General features: G+C 50.2%; 1 protein-coding gene across 1 annotated transcript in view; it reads left to right on the top strand.

Moving 5' to 3' along the window:
* Nucleotides 1-447: 447 nt before the first annotated feature.
* LOC121167086 (structural maintenance of chromosomes protein 5-like) overlaps nt 448-21,938 on the top strand; it is a 54,177-nt gene continuing 32,686 nt past the window's right edge. The window contains 7 exon segments of the mRNA XM_040996466.1: nt 448-517; nt 5,959-6,100; nt 8,895-8,947; nt 12,060-12,222; nt 13,966-14,100; nt 16,694-16,834; nt 18,874-19,035. Of these exon segments, the coding sequence (XP_040852400.1) occupies nt 504-517; nt 5,959-6,100; nt 8,895-8,947; nt 12,060-12,222; nt 13,966-14,100; nt 16,694-16,834; nt 18,874-19,035 (810 nt within the window). The 5' untranslated portion in view covers nt 448-503.

Raw genomic sequence — 21,938 nt, 5'->3', positions numbered from 1 at the left:
CAGCCCGTGGCTCCCGCCCTCAGCCCCGCCCCCAGCCCGTGCCCCCGCCCTCAGCCCCGCCCCCAGCCCGTGGCTCCCGCCCCCAGCCCGTGGCTCCCACCCTCAGCCCCGCCCCCAGCCCGTGGCTCCCGCCCTCAGCCCCGCCCCCAGCCCGTGGCTCCCGCCCTCAACCCCGCTTTTAGCCCGCGGCCGCCGGGTCGGGGCCGGCCTTGCACAGGTGCTGTTCGTTCGGGCCTCCAGCGGCGTCGCGTGTCGGGTCGTTCGCGCGGGAGCCTGGCACGTGCGCCGTGGCTCACTGTGAACGGAAGGCGCGGGAAGGAACGGGAGCCGGGATGGCGAGCTGCAGCAGCAAGGCGCCCTCCCCGGGCGCGGCGGCCTCCGAGAGCGCTCTGCCCAGGGAGCGGGCGTCCGAGGTGCTGAGCCAGAGAAGGGCCGCCGCTACTCAGGCGCCTCTGCCACCGGCGGCCGGGCGTTTCGTGGAAGGCTCCATCGTCCGCATCTCCATGGAGAACTTCCAGTGAGTGGCCGGGCGGCCCGGGGCGCGGGCGGGCCGTGCGTGGGGCCGCAGCGGGCAGGGCCCGCAGTGGGGACGTTTCCCTGGACCTGTCCAAGGCCAGCTGCCCCTGCAGGCCCGCGAGCTGACGTTTGGGGATGGGGAGTGCTGGCGTGCGGCCCCTGCTGGCCTGCCCCGCAGCCCCGGGCTGTGCAGGAGCTGAGGCGGGTATGCGGTGCACGCAGCTCCGTGCGGACCAGCTCGAGGGAGTTGTGCGTGGGGACGCAGTGGGAGTCAGGAGGGGCCTGTAGCCTTGGCTCTCGGGAGGCGCTGGGCGCATCTCGTCCCTCCTCGGACAGAGCTTTGGGAAGCAGGGGTAGAAGTCTTTTTTTTTTTTTATTATTAATAAAATTTATTTTGACATTCTTTACATACTTAGAGTAAGAAGGTTCAAGGGCTACAGGAAAGTGGATAATACTAGTATGTTTTCCATATTGTTACCTTCATGTTTAAAAGGGGGGTATTAAGGGAGAAGGCCCACCCAATTTCCCACCCTCCCAAGTCCCGGGTGTAGGGCATGCTCTGAGGTTCTTGCTCAGGTGGTTTTGATATTGCAACAGTTATGAATCGCTGTCAATCTTGCCACTCCAAGCACTATGAGGTCTTTGAAAAATCCACTGATTGACATAGTCCATCATAGCTGAGATGGTTGGTTGACCCGTTCTGTCTTCTCTCTTTTCTTCGTTAAGGTTCTGAGTCCAGCATTTAGATTAGGAAGATCTCCAAAGAAACTTCTTGTATGTGCTAACAAGTACAGGGCCTGGCACCGTCCATCGCTCCAATCAGCTGGTGGTTGTAATTGCTGGGTTGGTTCTGTTTTCACTCCCGACTTCCACTGGAACCAATGGGTGTTGCAGTCCAGCCTGGTTCTGCCCAGCACATACTTGGCCCTCACCTAAACCAGTGGGAGCTGCAGCCTAGTTGGAGCGACCCACAATAACCCCCACCAGGACCGCCCCTACCCTGGTTTGCCAGTAAGTGTAGCAGTAATCCAGTCTGTCCCACACCCCATCCCACCCCAGCCGCTGTTTAGTTTTATGTCCTCCCGTGGAAGTGGTAACCCAAGAGGGATGAGCCCACTATTACCCTCCCAGGCCTCTCCCACTCCCAGATTCCAATTGATGCTGCCCAAACAAACCTCGCCCACTTTAATTCTGTTTGTACCAGTAGGAATAATCCGCCGAGCCTGGCTTTTCCCTAATCTAGTCCACATGAGGCGCACAGGTGTGGTAGCTCTGCCTAGTCTGGTCTGCCCCCATCCCAGCCCATGCTCTCCTGCGGAAGTAGCTATCCTGCAAAGGAACCCTCCCTTATTCACCTGCTGGCTCTGCCTACTTCCTTTCTTGTTCTCAGGCTGGTTGGACCCTGCGGTCCCCTCCAGTACAGGCAACCTCACCTCGGCATTCCATATTGTGCACTAGTCTTTGTTGCGACCGAACCTGGGTCGACCCACACTGGTGCTTGGATTTGCCAGTGGATGACATGGACAGATTCAGCCTGGTCTTGCCCCCACGTCTGCCAAGTGTATGCCAGTGGGTAGCTTTCCATGGCCTTTTCTGGGCTGTTTCCTGTCATGTTTTTTGCGCTGACCTGCCAGGTCTGTGTCCTGCCAGAGGAGTTGCCCAGGCTCCTCCATCAGAACCTCTCCCAATGCCAGGTTACACGCTTACCAGTGGGTCCATGAGCCAACCCTACTCAGTCCACCTCCTGTCATAGCAGGAACTGTGGCTTTTCCTGACTGGCCTTCCACCCAATCTGGTTCTTGCTGTTGGATGTTCCAGCCCAGCCATGGTTTGTCCATACCTACGTATGGCTCACACATGGCTCAGTAGGGGTTTGTGACCTTGCCTAGTCTATCACACATCTGCCCTGGTCCTCCAGAACACCAGGGGGAGTCGGGGTCCAGCCTGGTTCGGTGCATCCAATCCCAGTCCACACTTGTGCCAAGCGAGACTGCAACTGTATCCAGATCAGAACGCAGCCCCCCCCTCCAGGCCACGCGCCTCTTTGTGGGAACCTCAGCCCAGCTAAGGTTGTCCCCTTTGCTCCCCAACCGGGTCTGTTCCCAGCCATAGCTCACTCGCATGCCAGTGGTTGCTCTGACTCAGCTTGGCACAGCTCCTCACCTGTCCCAACCTCTGCCTTAGACACTGTGGCTTCGTGTCCCTGGCTCCCGCAGACCAGTAGGTACAAGAGCCTAGCTTGGCATGACCTTTGTTCCCTCCTGGTTTCTAGTTTTACTTGTGGGCTAAGGTTTGCTCATTCGTACCAGATCTACTCTGTTCCCTACCAGTTGACACATTAGCCAGCCGTTAGAGCTACTTTTGCAGGACAAGCCCCAAGCCCAGGCTTCTGCATGGATTGGTATTTGGTGCCCAGCATTATTAGTGATTACAAATTTTACAAAGGAAGAGTTACTGCCTGTTTCAGGTCCGAGAATCACAATGGGTTCAACCTGGAGCTAATTAAGCAGCGACTCAAAGAACCAAATCCCCAGAGCTACCCAGCGGGGCAACCAGCAGGCGAAGCCTGGCACCAATGGCGCACTGGCCGCCCAGACACGGCTCACCATGTGCCCATGGCAGCCATCCGGGATCCAGGCATGAGACGCCCCGTCCTGAGAGCCACCAGCTGCCGGGAGGCTGCTGGAGGTTTAAATTCCCAGGCCCAAGGTCGTGCCCCTCCCAAATCCCCTTCACTGCCCAATGAGGGCGGCGGGTGGGTGCCGGACCTGCCCAGTCCCAGAGGCCTCCCCCCTCGGGTCTACTCACCCCAAAGGAAGCAGCCTCTGGAACCCAGCAGGCCGGACACGGCTCACCATGTGCCCATGGCGGCCGTCCGGAATCCAGGCATGAGACGCCCCATCCTGAGACCCACGGTAGAAGTCTTCGGTGTCGCAGGCCCGGGTTGAGTTGGTGTCGGGCGATCACAAGGGCTGCATGGTGGCTGTCACTGCGTGTGGACGAACTGTGCGCGAGCCCTGAGCCCAGGGCCTCCAGTGGGGAGTGGCGGGGTTCCTGATCCCCTGGGAGCAGGGAGGAGGACCACCTGGCAAGCACGCAGGCCCGGGGGACACGGGCAAGAGGAGAGTTTGCACAGAGCAGAAGGTGAAAGGAAAGAGGCTGTGTAAAGATGCATTCTAATACTAAATGGTAAGGTACTGTGCCGAAGGCGGGCGCTTTCAGCAGAATAACGCATACCTTGTAGTCCCTGTGACTTGGAAGTTACCTGTGGGACTTCTGCGAGTTTTTCCAGAAGGAATTACAAGGGTCAGGAACTCGGAAGAAAAGTCCATCGGTGAGAGGTTTGGTAATCGTGCACGTAGGGTAATTGTTGGTGCTGCAGAGATGGGGCTGCCCTGAAAGAGATGTCAGTAGGGGATGGGAGGGCGTGTACAGTTCCCAGGGGGTGTCCACTGCCAGTGGGGGGTGGGAGGTGGTGTATAGTCCCCGGAGGTGTCCACAGGCAGTGGGGGGTGGGGGCTGGTGTACAGTTCCCCGGAGGTGTCCACAGCCAGTGGGAGGTGGGAGGTGGTGTACAGTACCCGGGGGCGTCCACGGCCAGTGGGGGTGAGTGTTTGGCCAACACCGGGTCCTAGGTTGATGTCACATACAGGACGCCCCGCTGCCTTGGGCCGCCAGCTGCTGAGCAGAGCAGGAACTTTATTTAAAGGCTGGAAGGTGGAGGAGGTGGAGCGGTGTGAGGAGTGAAGGTCAGCCATCCAGTGGAGGAAAAGGTGACGCTTGGCAGGAGAGAAGTAGGGCAGGGGTGGGCTTAGAGAGAATTAGCAAGAAAGTAGAAAGAGCAGGAGGGCTGGGGGAGGGTCCAGTGAGGGCAAGGTTGCTGGGAGTGAGCCAGGGCAGGTGAAGCTGGGAGAGGAGGCTGCTGGGTGAGGACAGACTGCAGGGAAAGGCCAGAAGCACAGGTGACACCGGGGCCGAAAGTGACAGGACAAGAGCGCTGTGCAGAGACAAAGCAGAAGATCCTTGGGGGCAACATTACCAAGGATCCTTGTTCCAACTCAGCATCTTCTGTTACCGAGTGATACTTGCATTTGTGCCAACTGAGTTAGTGTGATGAGATGGTGTCATTGATTGGACGGTGGGTGATTGATCTGATTAGAGGCAAAAGAGGACACAGGCCTGCCTGGGATTCTGATCGGAGTGATGGGGCTGTGAGTGAGCCCAGACACCGAGAAGCCAGGGACGGTGCTTTGGCCGGGAGGGTGACGATGGTGGATTTAGTTCTGAATGTGCTAGGGTGACCGTTGTGCCACATCCAGGAGCGGTGTTGAGGCGGAGTAACACTGACTTGAGGAGGTCGTCTGACTCCTTTCCAGTGTGTGGGTTCTGCTGAGCCATGGGGAGCACCCAGGCGCCCAGCAGGGGTGTGCTGTGAGAAGGGAGCACTCCCGGGAGCTCAGGGAGGTGGGGATTTGGCACTAAGAATTCCTTAGAAAGGGATGGTTGAGTCAGGAGTTGATTGTCAGGTCATTTCCCAAAGTTGTAGTCATTACAATAAAGGATGCTTAGTGACTGAGCGCCCAACAGAACAAGTGTCTGAAAGCGGGTCGTTGCTGTGTAGACAGTGGGACTAGAGGACCTTCCCCTGGAGTTACTTTCTTACCCTTGATGCATTTCAGAATGGTCACCGTTCAGAAGTGTGGTTGATGCGTGCTGGCTCAGTTGTCTGGGCATTAGTCCTGGTGGCACCGAGCACTGGCTGAAGTACCACAGGCACAGCGCGTTAGTTTGGGTTCCAACCCGGGGTCTTTAGACCTAAGAGAGCTTCCTTCACATTCTGCCGAAGGCCTTGGCAGCTAGGCAGGGTTCCACGTGAAGTGCCGGCAGCGGGCACCTGGAGGCCCCGGGGCTACCTCAGAGTGCCCTGGCAGGAAGTTCCTTCTCGCTCCTGCGAGTGAAATTGAGCTCCGTGTGGACCGGCGCTAGGTTCTCTGGTGACACTATTGGCAGCATGGAGTCTTCATGTCACCTTGAGTTGATACATAGCTTCCTTTTTCTGTTTGAAATAAAAGTGGTTGGATTGTTTCAACTGTTAGAATATGTAAGCAGCCGATAAGCATTCTGATGGAAAAACCCACAGATGTCAGATAAGCCGTAACTGCTTGTGTGAAGATTGTTTTAAAATTGTCTTATTTGTGTAGTGATAACTTGATAAGTTATAAAAATGCATCTTCACTCACTGCAGTTTATATTTTTGATATTTGATAATTACTTTCTCATTTCTTTCACTGAATTTCTCATCGTAGATTGTAAGCGCCCTTGAGCTGGATTTGAAAGGAATTTGAGATGCTGTAGATGATGAAGAGAGCTTGATAAGAGATGATAAGATGTAAAGGGCACACTCTTATCTCTGTTTAATAATTTCACATGTTTGTAATTTAGAACATACGATGCCTGCGAAGTGTCTCCCGGACCCAACTTAAACATGATCGTTGGACCTAATGGAACAGGAAAGTCGAGTATTGTTTGTGCCATTTGCCTTGGACTAGCAGGCAAACCTGCTTTCATGGGACGGGCAGATAAGGTGAGTTAATTTAAGTACCTAAAAAATAAACAGGTAAAGTTGTTGCTTGTCTTTAGCAGCCAACGCGTTTCTATTTCTCAGTTACTGGCTTACAGTGAGGTTGTAGTGGTTGTGTAGAAGCAATGTGACAGTGGAGGAGCTGAAAGCAGATTTCCATTCCTGGAACTATTCTGGACTGTATTCCTTGAGAATCTTTATAAGGATAATTTGATGGGCCACCTCTGTGGTGCAACGGGTAAGTCCACTGCCTGCAATGCTGGCATCCCAGATAGGCATCGGTTCGTGTCCTGGCTACTCCACTCTGATTGCGCTCCCGCTGATGGCCTGGGAGAGCAGCAGAGGACGGCCCACGTCCTTGGGCTCCTGTGTCCACGTGGGACACCTGCAGGAAGCTCCCGGATCGGCTCGGCTGCTGCCGCTCGGGCCATTTGGAGAGCGAAACAGCCGGGGGAAGACCTCTCACTCTGCTTTCTGTAGCTCTGCCTGCACAATAAAAATAACCAAATCATAAAATGAAGAAGCAAATGTAAATCCTTTGAGGGAAAATACCTCTAATCTAATCCTCATTAGTTCCGAGAAATACATACAGTATTTATAGTATATATAATAGTCTGTACCTACAGCAAGTCGCAAAACATGAGAGAAAAATGAATCAGCTGAATAGCAGCAGGCGCCAACAGACTGCAGATCGGCAGAGCTCAGACACGTAGTGTAAGCTAAAAGAACATTGCAAGTTAACAGGAATAAGTGGCAAATGAAGAAATTTGGAAAAGAATGTAATTAACTTTAAAATACAGAACTTGAAGAGCAAGTTAGTGGAGAGGTAAAGCATTAACATAGACACTTGAGATCAACGATATGCTAAAATACAGGTAAATCACAGTGTGGAGAAAATGTGGTACAGCAGTCAAGCGCATGCAAAGGAAGATAAGCTGATGTAAGAAGCTGCAGTCCGGAGGGGATCGCGGGCTGAGGGCTTGACAGTGCGCCTGGCAAGGGGGACCAGTGGAGACACTTGAATCCTCAGATCCTAGAAGCCTTATGTGTCCAAGACAGGATTCAAACAGGAAATCCACAGACACCTTCTACTGTAACCTCCTCCCTGAATGCAAACCTGGGAAGGAAGAGGAACAAAGGCGGAACTGCAGCTACAGAAGGGAAAGGACCAGGAATGGCGGAAGGCAGCTCGCTCAGGGGCCGGAGGGGTGTCGGCTGGAATCTGCATCTCCCCAGCCCTGTGTCTAAGGCGAGGTGCCAGTGCTTGTGGTTACACGTGTCCTGCGTGCCGTGGGTCACCTCCAGTTACAGGCTGAGTGCGATGGCGTGTTCTAGAACTAGTCTTGCAGTATTGTTTAGGGGAACGATGGGAAGGAAAAATGCATGTGTTCCAAACATAGGCAGGTTTTTCCACGTGATTTCCGTCTTCATTAGTTTTGAATGCATGGATGCTGAGCTCATGGATACTGCTGTCTAAAATCTGAAAATTGTAATGATGAGATAATGGATAGGTAATTGCAGTGGGAGAGCTGCCAGCAAGGTAATCAATAGATCGGTTGGAGAAGAACTGACCTCAGAGCACCTGAATAACACAGTTAAGTGTAGGGAACATGTTATAAAAGTGCATTCAGCAACTAGAAACCACACATCATTTATATCTTTCTTTAAGATTTTTTTTTTTTAATTGGAAAGGCGGATATACAGAGAGGAGAGACAGAGAGGAAGATCTTCCGTCCGATGATTCACTCCCCAAGTGAGCGCAGTGGTCGATGCTATGCCGATCCAAAGCCAGGAGCCTTTTCCAGGTCTCCCACACGGGTGCAGGTTCCCAAAGCTTTGGGCCGTCCTCGGCTGCTTTCCCAGGCCACAGGCAGGGAGCTGGATGGGAAGTGGAGCAGCTGGAACATGAACTGGCGCCCGTATGGGATTCTGGCAGTTGCGGGGGAGGATTAGCCCATTGAGCTATCTCACCAGGCCTTATCTGTTATTTCTAAACACAAAAGGACTCAGCCATAAAGTATCAAAAATATTTTTAAGATTTATTTTTATTGGAAAGTCAGACATTACAGAGAGGAGAGACAAAGAGGAAGATCTTCTGTCTGCTGATTCACTCCCCAAGCAGCTGCAGTGGCCGAAGCTGAGCCGATCTGATGCAAGGAACCAGGAGCTTCTTCTGGGTCTCCCACGGGGTTCAAGGTCCCAAGGCTTTGGGCCATCCTCGACTGCTTTCCCAGGCCACAAGCAGGGAGCTGGATGGGAAGTGAAGTATGTGGGACACGAACCAGTGCCCAAATGGGATCCCAGCGCGTGCAAGGCGAGAAATGTAGCCTACCACGTCAGCCCGGTATCACTCCATTAAAGTTACTTGATGACAGTTTGTCAGTTGCTAACAGGGTAGTGAGAATGTCCAATGTGTGTGTCTGGAACTGTCTGTGAGGAGGCTTGGCGTGGCACTCAGTGGGTGACGTGCGACGGGGACCGTTGCCCGGAGGGTTTGTTCCTGGAGTCCTTTAGCGTGTTGAGTACACTGATGAGCCAGCTCTCTTGGACTTAGATGCTGTTTCTGCCATCTGTTGGCTTGACCTTGCTCGACAGCTTACCTGACACGTTGAGGTTTCCGGGATTTTGACGAATACTGTTTTTGTTATTTGTGAGGGGGGAAAATGGAAGGAGCACATTTGCAAAGGGTATTTTTGGGGTGTGGCAGGGAACCTAGGAGAAGCTGTTGGGGCGCCCTGGTTTGGCAGGCAGCGCCGGAAGCGTCATCACACTGCTCACTTTTCCCTTTCTCTCTCAGGTTGGGTTTTTTGTGAAGAGAGGATGTCTCAAAGGCATGGTGGAAATTGAATTGTAAGTGGTAAAAGTTCCAAGACACTTTTCCAGTATAATATTGATTTTAGAAATGAATGCTGGTGCAGTATTGTTATAAATATTGGAAATAATGTTTGAATACTTTTTCTAAATAAGCAAGTTCTTTCATATATCTTCAAATATTATTTAAATTAGTAAGAATTCTACTTTGGAAAAAATATCAAGCAAATTACAGTTAAGAAAAGTAATGAAATAGAAATATACCACTGTTTAGTATTTGTTAAGTTACAATATTTTTCACAAATTGGGAGCTCTTTCGGGGATCACAGGATAACGTCTGATGAGGCCAGTGGACTGTCCTTGGTAATCCACATGGGAATATATTCATGCTGTTACATGAATTTTAGGCAGAGTTACACTCTGGATAATTTATAGGGAGCCGTAGGGCTTTTGAGCTGAAAAAGTTTTTTAAAGATTATCTGAGAGCCCTTATTTTATGGGATGTGAGGAAATAGTTTTTATTTTACTATTTTTTAAAATATTTATTTATTTTTATTGCAAAGTCAGATATCCAGAGAGAAGAAAGACAGAAAGAAAGATCTTCCATCCAGTGGTTCACTCCCCAGGTGGCTGCAATGGTTGAAGCTGAGCCAGTCCAAAGCCAGGAGCCAGGAGTTTCTTCTGGGTGTCCCACACGGTGCAGGGTCCCAAGGCTTTGGGCCGTCCTCGACCGATTTCCCAGGCTACCAGGAGGGAGCTGGATGGGAAGCAGGGCAGCTGGGGTTAGAACTGGCACCAAATGGGATCCTGGCTCTCGCAAGGCAAGGGCTCGAGGACTTTTTTTTTTTAATTTATTTTATTTTTATCACAAAGTCAGATATACAGAGAGGAGGAGAGACAGAAAGGAAAATCTTCCATCCAGTGATTCACTCCCCAAATGACCACAATGACCGGTGCTGTGCCGATCCTTAGCCAGGAGCCAGGAGCCTCTTCCAGGTCTCCCACACGGCGCAGGCTCCCAAGGCCTTGTGCAGTCCACGACTGCTTTCCCAGGCCACAAGCAGGAAGCTAGATGGGAAGTGGAGCTGACAGGATTAGAACTAGTGTCCATAAGGGATCCCTACGCGTTCAAGGTGAGGACTTTAACTGCTAGGCTACCCTTCTGGGCCCTGGTCTGTGTTTTTTAATTGAAGAACTTAGTCCATTTGAATTTAGGTTTAATATGATAAATAATGACTTCATGTTGTCATTTTCTTTTTTTCTTAAAATTTTCGATTTTATTTTTAAATGTTTACATAGTTGAGAGAGATACACAGCTGTGAGGGCCTGATTAGGGTAGGGAGAGTCAGGGTTGGAGGAAGGTGGTGGGATAGAGTTTCAGTTGTTACTATTCTCAGGTTTGCATGAGGCGTAGGGGAGGGAGTTGCTCCTTGCTGTCAAACCACATTAGCACCTGGAGGGGGAGCAGTCATGTGATGATGCCTTAGAGACCCTGATGTGGGGAAGACTGTTCAAGATATTGTTTGAGAGGTTTGATAGTTCCAAGAAGTTGTCAGCTTCAATGTACCGGAGTTGAGAAGATCTTTGCAAAGTCTGTTGGCTGGTCAAGTCCACCTTAAGGCATCTGCGGAGCTAGGGACATGCTACAGAGCTTGGCCAGGAGAGTGGTCCAACCTGTTCTGCTTCCCATCCTCTGATGAGGCAGTCAGTGTCCCTTGGTGGCCTAGATTTGTATTTGGTCATTCTGTCCACTGCACAGCATCAGCAACTGAGGAGGCCCCGTCCTGAAACAAGCACTACAAGGACAGACCACATATATTGTGATTTTTCCTGTTGCCAGTGTTTGAGTCCAATATCTAGTTGGGGAGTTCCCCGAGAAACCCCACCTGGGGTGACCTCTGACTTAACTCTTGTGCACTGGCCAGTGCAGGGTCAGATTGGGTCTGTCACCAGCACTAGCCAGTGCACATACTTGTCGATGCAGCTGCCTGGTAAGTTCTGCCTTCAGCCCCATCTCTCGTGCCACCTGGCAGGTGCTACAACCAGCCTAGCTTATCCCATCCCGGCCCACCATAGACTGGTCCTCACGCACACCCAGTGCATGGCTGCGGCCTTGTGACTCCCCAAAACTAGGAGTGGGCTAAGCTGTTTCACCTGCTAGTCACCTGCCAGTCACCTGTGACCTTTCCTTGATGGTGATGAAGGGTAGTTAGACTGTCCACACTGAGCAGCTCTGGGCCTGGCTGCCTTTTCCCGTGGAAATCCTTGTAGTCACCTGTTTGGACAAGTATCCTCAAAGGGGATGTCACTCTGGGTCCCCACTGCCAAAAGTCCTCACTTCCCTGATTGTTCATGCAAGGATTTATGAAGGTATTTTAATTATTTACAGCAAGAGGATAATAAAGGGTGTTCATCGTTAGTTGTTCTGGAAGTAAAGTTTGTAAGTATTTTGAAGTCCTGACCTTAGTGTGATGTGTTCTGAGCACAGTGGAGTCTGTTGCCACAGCATTGCCGTGGAGCCATTGGGGATCAGTGGTTTATCTCTCCCCCACATGCTGATTCCCAGTGAGGAAGATGGGTGAAGAGATGGGAGGCAAGAAATCAGTAAATACCCTTCTTTCAGATTCTGTTTTTTTGGAATATTCTATTGGCCATGGAGTGAAATTCCTTCTGAATTTGAAGTGGGATACGTAGGCAGCCATGGGGCTGCTTGAGTATTCAGTTTTTTGGAAATGTTTATGCAGGAGTCAGATTTTATTCATATGGTTTCCAACTAGGGGGTGTTTAATATACATCATATTTTTTTAATTGCAGTCAACATATCTGATTGGATAACAGTGTGGTGAAAAGTTACTTTAGCTATATGACTCCTCTGCTCACGGTTTGGGAATTAGTGCTGGCATTTGTTTTAGTTTAACAATTTAATTTTAAAGGTTGAATAGTAACTGACATGTAGACAATTAAAGTATTATTACTAATAAAATGTCCAGGTTTCCTTCTTGAGAGAGGCCAAGATAGGAAAAGCAAAAGCAAACAAAACCCTACAATAATTCTGTCTGGTGTTTGGTACAAGAGGATTTGGGGAAAATTCTCTCTCTAAACTAACGTGTTTTATGAACATGGAAAAATTTTTGAATTTCTTTCCAATTAGGTTCAGGGCTTCTGGAAATCTTGTAATCACCCGTGAGATTGATGTGACAAAAAATCAATCCTCTTGGTTCATCAACAAAAAACCTACAACCCAAAAAGTAGTAGAAGAGCAGGTCGCAGCCTTAAATATTCAAGTGGGCAATCTCTGTCACTTCCTGCCTCAGGTACGGTCAGCAGAAATGTGAAGATGAGAAAATTGTATATATAGTGTGCTTTTAAAATACTGTAAAAGAGTCTAAATTGCAATGCTATATAATATAAAAGATCACCTCTTTGGGAAGAAAAAGAGTATGTATTTTTATTTGAAAAGCATTCAGAGAGAAACAGACTTCTGTCTCTGTGTTGACTCCCTACATTCCCTGAAGGACTGATGGAGGAGAAGCTGGGATGTGGGAGCTCCCTGCAGGCCCAGGAGGACAGATGGAGGAGAAGCTGGGATGTGAGAGCTCCCTGCAGGTCCAGGAGGACTGTTGGGGGAGGAGAAGCTGGGATGTGGGAGCTCCCTGCAGGTCCAGGAGGACAGATGGAGGAGAAGCTGGGATGTGAGAGCTCCCTGCAGGTCCAGGAGGACTGATGGAGGAGAAGCTGGGATGTGGGAGCTCCCTGCAGGCCCAGGAGGACAGATGGAGGAGAAGCTGGGATGTGGGAGTTCCCTGCGGGTCCAGGAGGACTGATGGAGGAGAAGCTGGGATGTGGGAGCTCCCTGCAGGCCCAGGAGGGCTGATGGAGGAGAAGCTGGGATGTGGGAGCTCCCTGCAGGCCCAGGAGGACTGATGGAGGAGAAGCTGGGATGTGAGAGCTCCCTGCAGGCCCAGGAGGACTGACGGAGGAGAAGCTGGGATGTGGGAGCTCCCTGCAGGCCCAGGAGGACTGATGGAGGAGAAGCTGGGATGTGGGAGCTCCCTACATGCCCGGGAGAACTGCTGGAGGAGAAGCTGGGATGTGGGAGCTCCCTGCATGCCCGGGAGGACAGATGGAGGAGAAGCTGGGATGTGGGAGCTCCCTGCAGGCCTTTCCCACTGGTGCCTGTGACTCAGCCACCTGGCACAGTTGCCTCCCAGGGATGCCTTGCAGAAAGCTGAAGCTGGAACCGTGTGGCCGAGTACGCGCTGCTGAGCCTGCAGTCTTGCACTGGCTCACCTCACGGTTCTTTGCCACCTGCAGCAGGTCACTCTCCCAGTAGAATATTCCTGATTAGGAGTAGTACAGAAGACTAATAGAGTCCAGGTTAGACATTGTATGATTGTTAGAGAGTTTCTCAGATAACCGTGTCCTTCCATTTGTAAACTCTTACAGTTTTGTTACTAGCTTTTTAGTTAAAGTACTTGCATAAGGTACTTGCTACATAAAATTTGTAATTATACATATACTCTCAAAAATTGTCCTTTAATACTGTTTACTAAAAATTAAAAATCCTGATAATGAATGTTAAGTGATATGCCAAAGATTGCTAAATTGTCTTTGAATGCTTCCATTAACCAAATTATAGCTTGATTTAGAAACAGAATAGTGAATTGATTAAATGTCCAAATTGAATGCAAATGTAAAACTTGATAATACTTCCAGAAGTAGAAGTTTGAAATGACTTTTTTGCTTAAAAAGCTTCAAACAGCCGTCTGATGTGTGGTGGTGTTCATTTCAGCCCCGTAATTATGTCTTCCTGTGTGCTAAAACTGTTTATTATGTTATTCTATGTATATAACCATTTCAACTTGTAAATGTTAATGTAGAGCATTTTAATGTGTTTCACAAAAGTGGTAGTTTTTATCCTGTTTATAAAACATTTATGTGAAGATTGATATCTCATGTCTTTTGGGAGGAGTTCCATGCTTGTAAGTGTGTAATTGAGTGAAATACCATGTATAAATATAGGTGATAATAGTTACTGGTGCTAATTTTTGCTCTAGGACAAAGTTGGAGAATTTGCTAAACTTAGCAAAATTGAGCTCCTTGAAGCCACTGAGAAGTCCATCGGCCCCCCGGAGATGCACATGTACCACTGTGAGCTCAAGAACTTCCGGGAGAAGGAGAAGCAGCTGGAGGTGTGTGCCGCTCGAGCTGCTGGCGTGTGGCGGATGGGGAGCCGTTCCCGTCACTATGCTGTTTATGCTGCTGATTCTGTTTCTACTCGGGGTTGTATTGCCTGCTCTCAGTTATTTTTCTTGGAAAGGCAGATTTACAGAGAGAAGGAGAAAGATCTTGCGTCCACTGGTTCACTCCCGAAGTTACTGCATCAGCCAGAGCTGAGCCAATCCAAAGCCAGGAGCCAGGAGCTTCTTCTGGGTCTCCCACATGGGTGAGGGTTCTAAGGCCTCGGGCCATCCTCTGCTGCTTTCCCAGGTCAGGGGCATGGAACAGCTGGGACATGAATTGGTACCCATATGGTATCCTGGCACATATAAGGCATGGGTTAGCCATGGGAACATTGCATAGGGTTTCATTAATTGAATTTCTAAAGTCAGTAACTGGGCCTGGTACATTAGCGTAGTGACTAAAGTCCTTGAGTCCTTGCCTTGCCCGAGCCGAGATCCCATTTGGGTGCCAGTTCTAATCCTGGTGGCCCAGCTTTTCTTCCATCTCCCTGCTTGCGGTCTGGGATAGCAGTCGAGGACAGCCTGAATGAAGCCTTGGGACCCTGCACTCGCATGGGGGATCTGAAAGAGACCCCTGGCTCCTGGGTTTGGATTGGTGCAGCTCCAGCCATTGCAGCTGCTTAGAGAGTGAATCATTGGATGGAACATCTTCCTCTCTGTATATCTGGCTTTCCGATAAAAACAAATAATTTTTTTTTAAAAGCCAATTACAGTGTAAGTTTTTTTGTACCAGAAAGTTACAGGATTCTTACTCGTTGACTTCCTGTTCGCTACCGTTAGTGATCATATGTAGATACACGTTTCTTTTCATAGAATGCTGTTTGTAAAAAATTCATTTTGTGGATCTTGTTTTTGTTTGTTTCAACAACTGGAATTAACTCATGAAATTTTCATAACAGATCCCTTGTTGAAGTATAAACGGTTATACTCTTGTTATACAGGATATACTGGGCAGTTTATTACACAGGTTATGCTGTTAATTATGTAAGATGTAATTGCAGTTTGTTATTGTACTTACTCTGGGTTGGTGACCAGAGCAGCTGCTCGAGATCTTCACGAAGATCTGGTCCTACATCTGATGCCCGTCCTGTGCCAGCCTGTGACCCCCACCCTGTCCACTGTGTCATCTGATGTCTATCCTGTGCCAGCCTGTGACCCCCGCCCTGTCCACTGTGTCATCTGATGCCCGTCCTGTGTCAGCCTGTGACCCCCACCCTGTCCACTGTGTCATCTGATGTCTATCCTGTGCCAGCCTGTGACCCCCGCCCTGTCCACTGTGTCATCTGATGTCTGTCCTGTGCCAGCCTGTGACCCCTGCCCTGTCCACTGTGTCATCTGATGCCCGTCCTGTGCCAGCCTGTGACCCCCCACCCTGTCCACTGCGTCATCTGAAGTCTGTCCTGTGCCAGCCTGTGACCCCCCACCCTGTCCACTGCGTCATCTGATGTCTGTCCTGTGCCAGCCTGTGACCCCCCACCCTGTCCACTGTGTCATCTAATGTCTGTCCTGTGCCAGCCTGTGACCCCCGCCCTGTCCACTGTGTCATCTGACGTCTGTCCGCCAGCCTGTGACCTCCTCCCTGTCCACTGCGTCATCTGATGTCTGTCCTGTGCCAGCCTGTGACCTCCTCCCTGTCCACTGCGTCATCTGATGTCTGTCCTGTGTCAGCCTGTGACCTCCTCCCTGTCCACTGCGTCATCTGACGTCTGTCCTGTGCCAGCCTTTGACCTCCTCCCTGTCCACTGCGTCATCTGACGTCTGTCCTGTGCCAGCCTGTGACCTCCTCTCTGTCCACTGCATCATCTGATGTCTGTCCTGTACCAGCCTGTGACCTCCTCCCTGTCCACTGCGTCATCCGCAGATTCTCCTGCATTTGTACTGCGTCATCCTCAGAGTCTCCTGCGTTGGTATTGCTGACGCACAGGAGAAAGCCTGTAGGCTTTAGCCATGTCGTCTTGTTTCTAAGTCCTCAGGTCTGAGGTCTTTGTAATGTCATAGTGACATTTCATTTGCTTTGACCGGAGGAGTTGATTTGCCTCTCCTGGAAGTGCACGGACAGAAACCTTCTTCACAGGGAGAGTCGGCTCTCTGTCATAGGGTCTCCTCCGTCACGTGCCTGGGAGTGCATGAGAAAGCTGATGCATGATTCAGGTGTGACGCCTTTAAACAGTTCCCAACAACCCAAAGGGAAGCCTTTGCTGGGATTTTTTTTTTTTTTTTTTTTAGATTTTGTTTACTGCTGACTCACTTCCTGCATTGCTGTGGCTCCTGTACCTGGGCTGGCCAGGGAGGCAGGCATCAGGAGCTGCTTCTGAGTATGCCATGTGGTGCAGGTGCCCAGGGCCGTGGGCCAGAAGCAGGCAGCTGCTTCAGAAGTAGGGCAGTCGGGACCTGAGCCGCCTCCCGTGAGGGACGATCAGTGTGCTGTGCCACCACGCTGGCACTGTTTTCAGAGTTTACCAACATTGTGCACGTTTCATTGTTAAAAGCATGCGACATGTTGTCTTCTTTAAACTAATAAGTCATCAAATATTCATTTTAGGCAACATGCAAAGAGAAAACTGAGTATCTAGAGAAGATGATCCAAAGGAATGAAAGATACAAACAAGATGTGGAAAGGTTTTATGAACGGAAACGACATTTAGACATAATTGAGATGCTTGAAGCAAAAAGGCCCTGGGTGGTAAGTATTAAATTATTAGAAACAAAAATAGGTGATTCTTTTAAGTCGTAGAATGATTGTAAAGAGTGCACTCGTTACTACATATATTGAAATTTGATGTCTTTGCATTTTTTCTTAATATGTCGAGGCAGTTAAATTTGTATTTCTCTTACTCTGTTTGATTACATAGCTGTGCACTAGTTACTGTCCCTAACAGATCATAGGTCGGTCACTATGCTGATTCTGCCAGATGTAATCAGCTCTTTGTTTTCTCAGTTGCCAGTGGTCTGCAGGATGGGTTGTTGGGAATTCTCTGCCACATCAGGAGGATTTCTGCAGGCTTTTCTGCAGGTGCAGCTGCTGTCTGAGCTGGCGCCTTTCACGCGCTGTGTGCCTCTCGGCATGCTGCTCAGCTCTTTCCCATCCTCAGGCATGTTTTATTATTTGAGATCATGATTAAGACTAAAGATTCAGTTCTCTAATGCGTTCCTTTCTCTAATAGGTGAGATGTAATAGGTTAGGATATTTTATAGTTATGGATTGCCAGGTTAAAGTGGAAATCATTATTAGGTTGGAAAGCCATGTGACTGTCACATTCTAACCTTTTTCTTCTTTATCCTGTTCCATATTCTGTAATTGTTTTTGAAAGTCTTTCCTTTAGATCTTTTTGTTTGTATTTCTCCTGTGTTCAATATTCTTCATTCTTTTACCTGTTCTTTGTGTTTTGAAGTCTTTTGGTTACCATTTTTTCTACTGAGCTTGATTTCACTCTTTTGATTGAATCTTTCAGAAACGCAATGCTCATTCGTGTTATTTTCTCTTCTTCCTTCATCTCATTCAGTGTTATATGGTGTATTACTGCTGTACTTATGCTTGGTCAGTTTTTATTTGAAAGGCAAAGTGACAGAGAGACAGAGTTCTTTGACCCACTGGTTCACTCACAAATGGCCTGACTGGCCAGGGCTCGGTCAGGCCCACACCAGGAGCCAAGGAACTCCTTGAAGGTCTCTCAGGGGAGAGGCAGGGACTCCAACACTGCGGCCGTCCCCTGCTGCCTTGGGTGCGATGGCAGAGCAGCGTGCCCGCGGCTGTCCCCTGCTGCCCCGGGTGTGATGGCAGAGCAGTGTGCCTGTGGCTGTCCCCTGCTGCCCTGGGTGTGATGGCAGAGCAGCGTGACAACGGTTGTCCCCTGCCACCCCTGCCTCGGAGTGTGATGGCAGAGCCAGCGTGCCTGCGGCTGTCCTCTGCTGCCCCAGGTGTGATGGCAGAGCAGCGTGCCCGCGGCTGTCCCCTGCTGCCCCGGGTGTGATGGCAGAGCAGCGTGCCCGTGGCTGTCTCCTGCTGCCCCAAGTGTGATGGCAGAGCAGCGTGTCAACGGTTGTCCCCTGCCACCCCTGCCTCGGAGTGTGATGGCAGAGCAGCGTGCCTGCGGCTGTCCCCTGCTGCCCCAGGTGTGATGGCAGAGCAGCATGCCCGTGGCCGTCCCCTGCTACCCCCTGCTTCGGAGTGTGATGGCAGAGCAGCGTGCCCGCGGCCATCTCCTGCTGCCCCGGGTATGATGGCAGAGCAGCGTGCCCGTGGCCGTCCCCTGCCACCCCTGCCCCGGGTGTGATGGCAGAGCAGCATGCCCACAGCCTGACGTGGGGCTCCGAAGGGTTGGGCCAGGGCTCTTGCCTCTCTGTTTAGTTTTGTGGAGCATATGCTTGTTAGTCTGTGATGTGACAAGGAACGCTTTTGTTTTCCTTTTGTCGCATGTTTTTTATTCAGTTTTACCTTTCATCACTAGTTTTTATATTTCTTTGCCCTGTATCGTTTTCTTTACTGATAAATTAGAAGAAAATGTAAGATTCATAGTCATTAGGGTTCAAGTTTCAGGAAGAAGGCTCTGGAAGGCCAAAGGTCTGGCTCATTGTGAAGGCTTGCTTAGACATGTTGGAATTTGTTATTTCCAAAGTTGCTACCAAGGATGAATTTTACACTTCTTTCCTGTCAGAGATACAAGTTTACCTAAATTGGTTTCGTGTGAGTATTGGTGCATTTTGTTTCTAACTGTTTGGCAGGAATACGAAAGTGTCTGTCAGGAGTACGAGGAAGTGAAGCAGGCCCGCGATGCCGTGAAGGACGAGGTGAAGAGGCTGAAGGAGGGCCAGATCCCCATGAGGCAGCGGATGGAGGAGATTGAAGCACAGCGCCATGGCCTGGAGGCTCAGATCAAGCAAAAGGTGCTTCCATGGCCAATCTAAACGTATTTGACAGATGTTTCAAATGCTTACCGCTTCTGCTAAATTTAACTAGCTTAAGGTTTTTCACATCTGCTGGGTTTCAGAGACCTAATCTAGGAAGGTTGCTACTTTGTAGAAAGTCCAAGGTGCAAATTAAGAAAAAGGAAATTGGGTTTTTTGGCTTTTTTTTTCCTTTGCGTTTTATTTATTTATTTATTTATTTGGCAGCAGGTGTATAGAGATCAGGAGAGGCTGAGTGATCTCCTGTGGCTTCATGCCCCAGATGGCCACAATGGCTGGAGCTGAGTCCGGCTGAAGGCAGGAGCTTCTGGGTCTCACACAAGGGCCTAGGGGCCAAGGACTGAGACGATTCTCCATTGCTTTCTCAGGCCAGAAGCAGGGGGCTGCACTGGGAGGAGAGCAGCTGGAGCTCACGCCAGTGCCCTCGTGAGATGCCCGCGTGCAGGCTGGGGCCTGGCGTGCAGTGGCTGTGCTTACTGCAGGTGTGGTCAGTGTTGTCCCCGAGACTCTGATCTGAGCTGCTGTTATCAGTTACACCGTCTGCACAAGAGTTGAGCCATCGTGCCTGTCCAGTAGCGTTTCTTTTGCTACTATTGTGTTAGGAAAGCTCTGCGGTATTTTAAGCTGAAAGATTAATTATGGACACAGTGCAATGGCCCAGTGGCTAAATCCTTGTCTTGCACGCACCTGCATCCCCTATGGATGAGGTTCGTGTCCTGGCTGCTTCACTTCCCATTCAGCTCCCACCTTGTGGCCTGGGAAAGCGGTTGACTATGGCCCAAAGCCTTGGGACCCTGCACCCACGTGGGAGACCCGGGAGAAGCTCCTGGCTCTTGGCTTTGGATCGGCGCAGCTCTGGCCGTTGCGTTCACTTGGGGAGTGAATCAGAGGATGGAAGATCTTCCTCTCTGTTTCTCCTCTCTTAAATCTGCCTTTCCAATAAAAAAAAAGTTTAGTCATTAAGAGCAAGTGAGGGTTTGGGATTTCATTAGATCTGATCTATGAATTACTGTTGGTCATTTTAAATATTAGAACAAGAAGTGATTATAGATACTATTTAGGTATGTCCTCTCTTTTAATAGTAAAAAATTCTGCATTTTTCTAGAAATTCCCCAAGCAAAAGAGATTTAAAAAAGATAGTTTTCAGTCATTACTAGTTGTAGCGGTCAGTAGCTGCATTGTTCATTTTACACACACACTTTAGTCCCTGTGTTTCCTGTTCCGGCTAAGCTGCTGCTTGTGAGGTCGAGGGGAAGGTCTACGGTGAATCCCAGGTTAGTTCATGAAGCCTTTAGTTTTGCTTGGGTGCTTCTAATGGAACTGACTCTTGAGGCATTGCCCAGCGTCTCTCTGCCCGTTTGTTTAAAGTCTAGTACCCTGGCCTATTTTAGAATTGTTTTTCTGAGAAAAGGAGTGTGCTCTCTGTGCTGCCCTCCACCCGCACACTTCTGTTCCTGGTAGAATACATTTTCCAACTTGTGTAATTTGTTTAAACTTTCCTGTCAGGGAGATGATCCAGTGTTCTTAATTATGCATAAGTTTTACATCACATAGAGCAGTCTTTAAATTCCCACTATACTGTTTACTGACCGCCCGGCTTTGAGCAACTTAATCTCCTTGAACTTTTCTCTCTTCAGTAAGGTGAGGTCAGTGGTTGTGACGTTCCTCTTAAAGGCTTAGTATTTATTATTGAAGACATTATATACCCATCGTTAGTGCTCAGCTTACAGTCAGTAAGTTCTGGCTTAGCTTCCTGGGAAGGAGTGGCATCCCCTTGCCCGGATCCCCCGCGGCTTGGCAGCTCACGTAGAGCAGGTCACCAGGCTGACTCCGTGAGGACCAGGCAGAGATGTGGTTTCCTCTGCCGTGGAACTCTCACAGTGCCGCCCCGCGAGGTGTCCACGGAGAGTGGCCCACGTAGATTGTGGTTTCCTCCGCCCTGGAACTCTCACAGTGCCGCCCCGCGAGGCATCAGGTGTCCACGGAGAGTGGCCCACGCACATTCCACCAGGTGTGCCTCAGTTACCTTGCTTGTACCAGGGGCATGAGCTGCTCAGTGAAGAAATGAGGCAGAGGTTCACACAGTGCGGCTTCCGGCCAGCAGCCAAGGCCCTGCCCTCAGGCGGGCCTTCCCAGAGCCCCGAGGCTGCAGTGCCCACTCTGCTGGGCTGACAGCCAAGGCCCTGCCCTCAGGCGGGCCTTCCCAGAGCCCCGAGGCTGCAGTGCCCACTCTGCTGGGCTGACAGCCAAGGCCCTGGCCTCAGGCGGGCCTTCCCAGAGCCCCGAGGCTGCAGTGCCCACTCTGCTGGGCTGACAGCCAAGGCCCTGGCCTCAGGCGGGCCTTCCCAGAGCCCCGAGGCTGCAGTGCCCACTCTGCTGGGCTGACAGCCAAGGCCCTGGCCTCAGGCGGGCCTTCCCAGAGCCCCGAGGCTGCAGTGCCCACTCTGCTGGGCTGACAGCCAAGGCCCTGGCCTCAGGCCGGCCTTCCCAGAGCCCCAAGGCTGCAGTGTCCCCTCTGCTCTGAGGCCTGGGCTGCACAGTGTAGGTTGCGCAGTTTCTGTTTTACTCTTTCTGGTGTAACGTTAAAATACGAGGTAGAGAAAACCTTGTGTTTGAAAGGAGACCTAGTTTTTGGCTTGAACTGTGCATGAGGGCTGCTGTTCCCTCTGAGCCTAATTCCTTTGAAAAGCAATAATATGTTTTGACAGCCATATATGACTATTTTCTGATTCAGATAAAATGGGAAAGTAAATACAAGAAAATAAGCATACACATGCATGATACTATTGGCTTTTAATATCAATAGGAATAACTGTAGGTATCATAGTTATGACTTTGGTTTGAAATAAATCATGGGGAAGTATTGCTGTGGATTAACTGAC

The sequence above is a fragment of the Ochotona curzoniae genome, unplaced genomic scaffold, assembly GCF_017591425.1.
Source record: "Ochotona curzoniae isolate NIBS_2020 unplaced genomic scaffold, NIBS_Ocur_1.0 patch315, whole genome shotgun sequence".
In the NCBI taxonomy this organism is placed as follows: domain Eukaryota; kingdom Metazoa; phylum Chordata; class Mammalia; order Lagomorpha; family Ochotonidae; genus Ochotona; species Ochotona curzoniae.
This window is presented reverse-complemented; position numbering and strand designations above follow the sequence as displayed.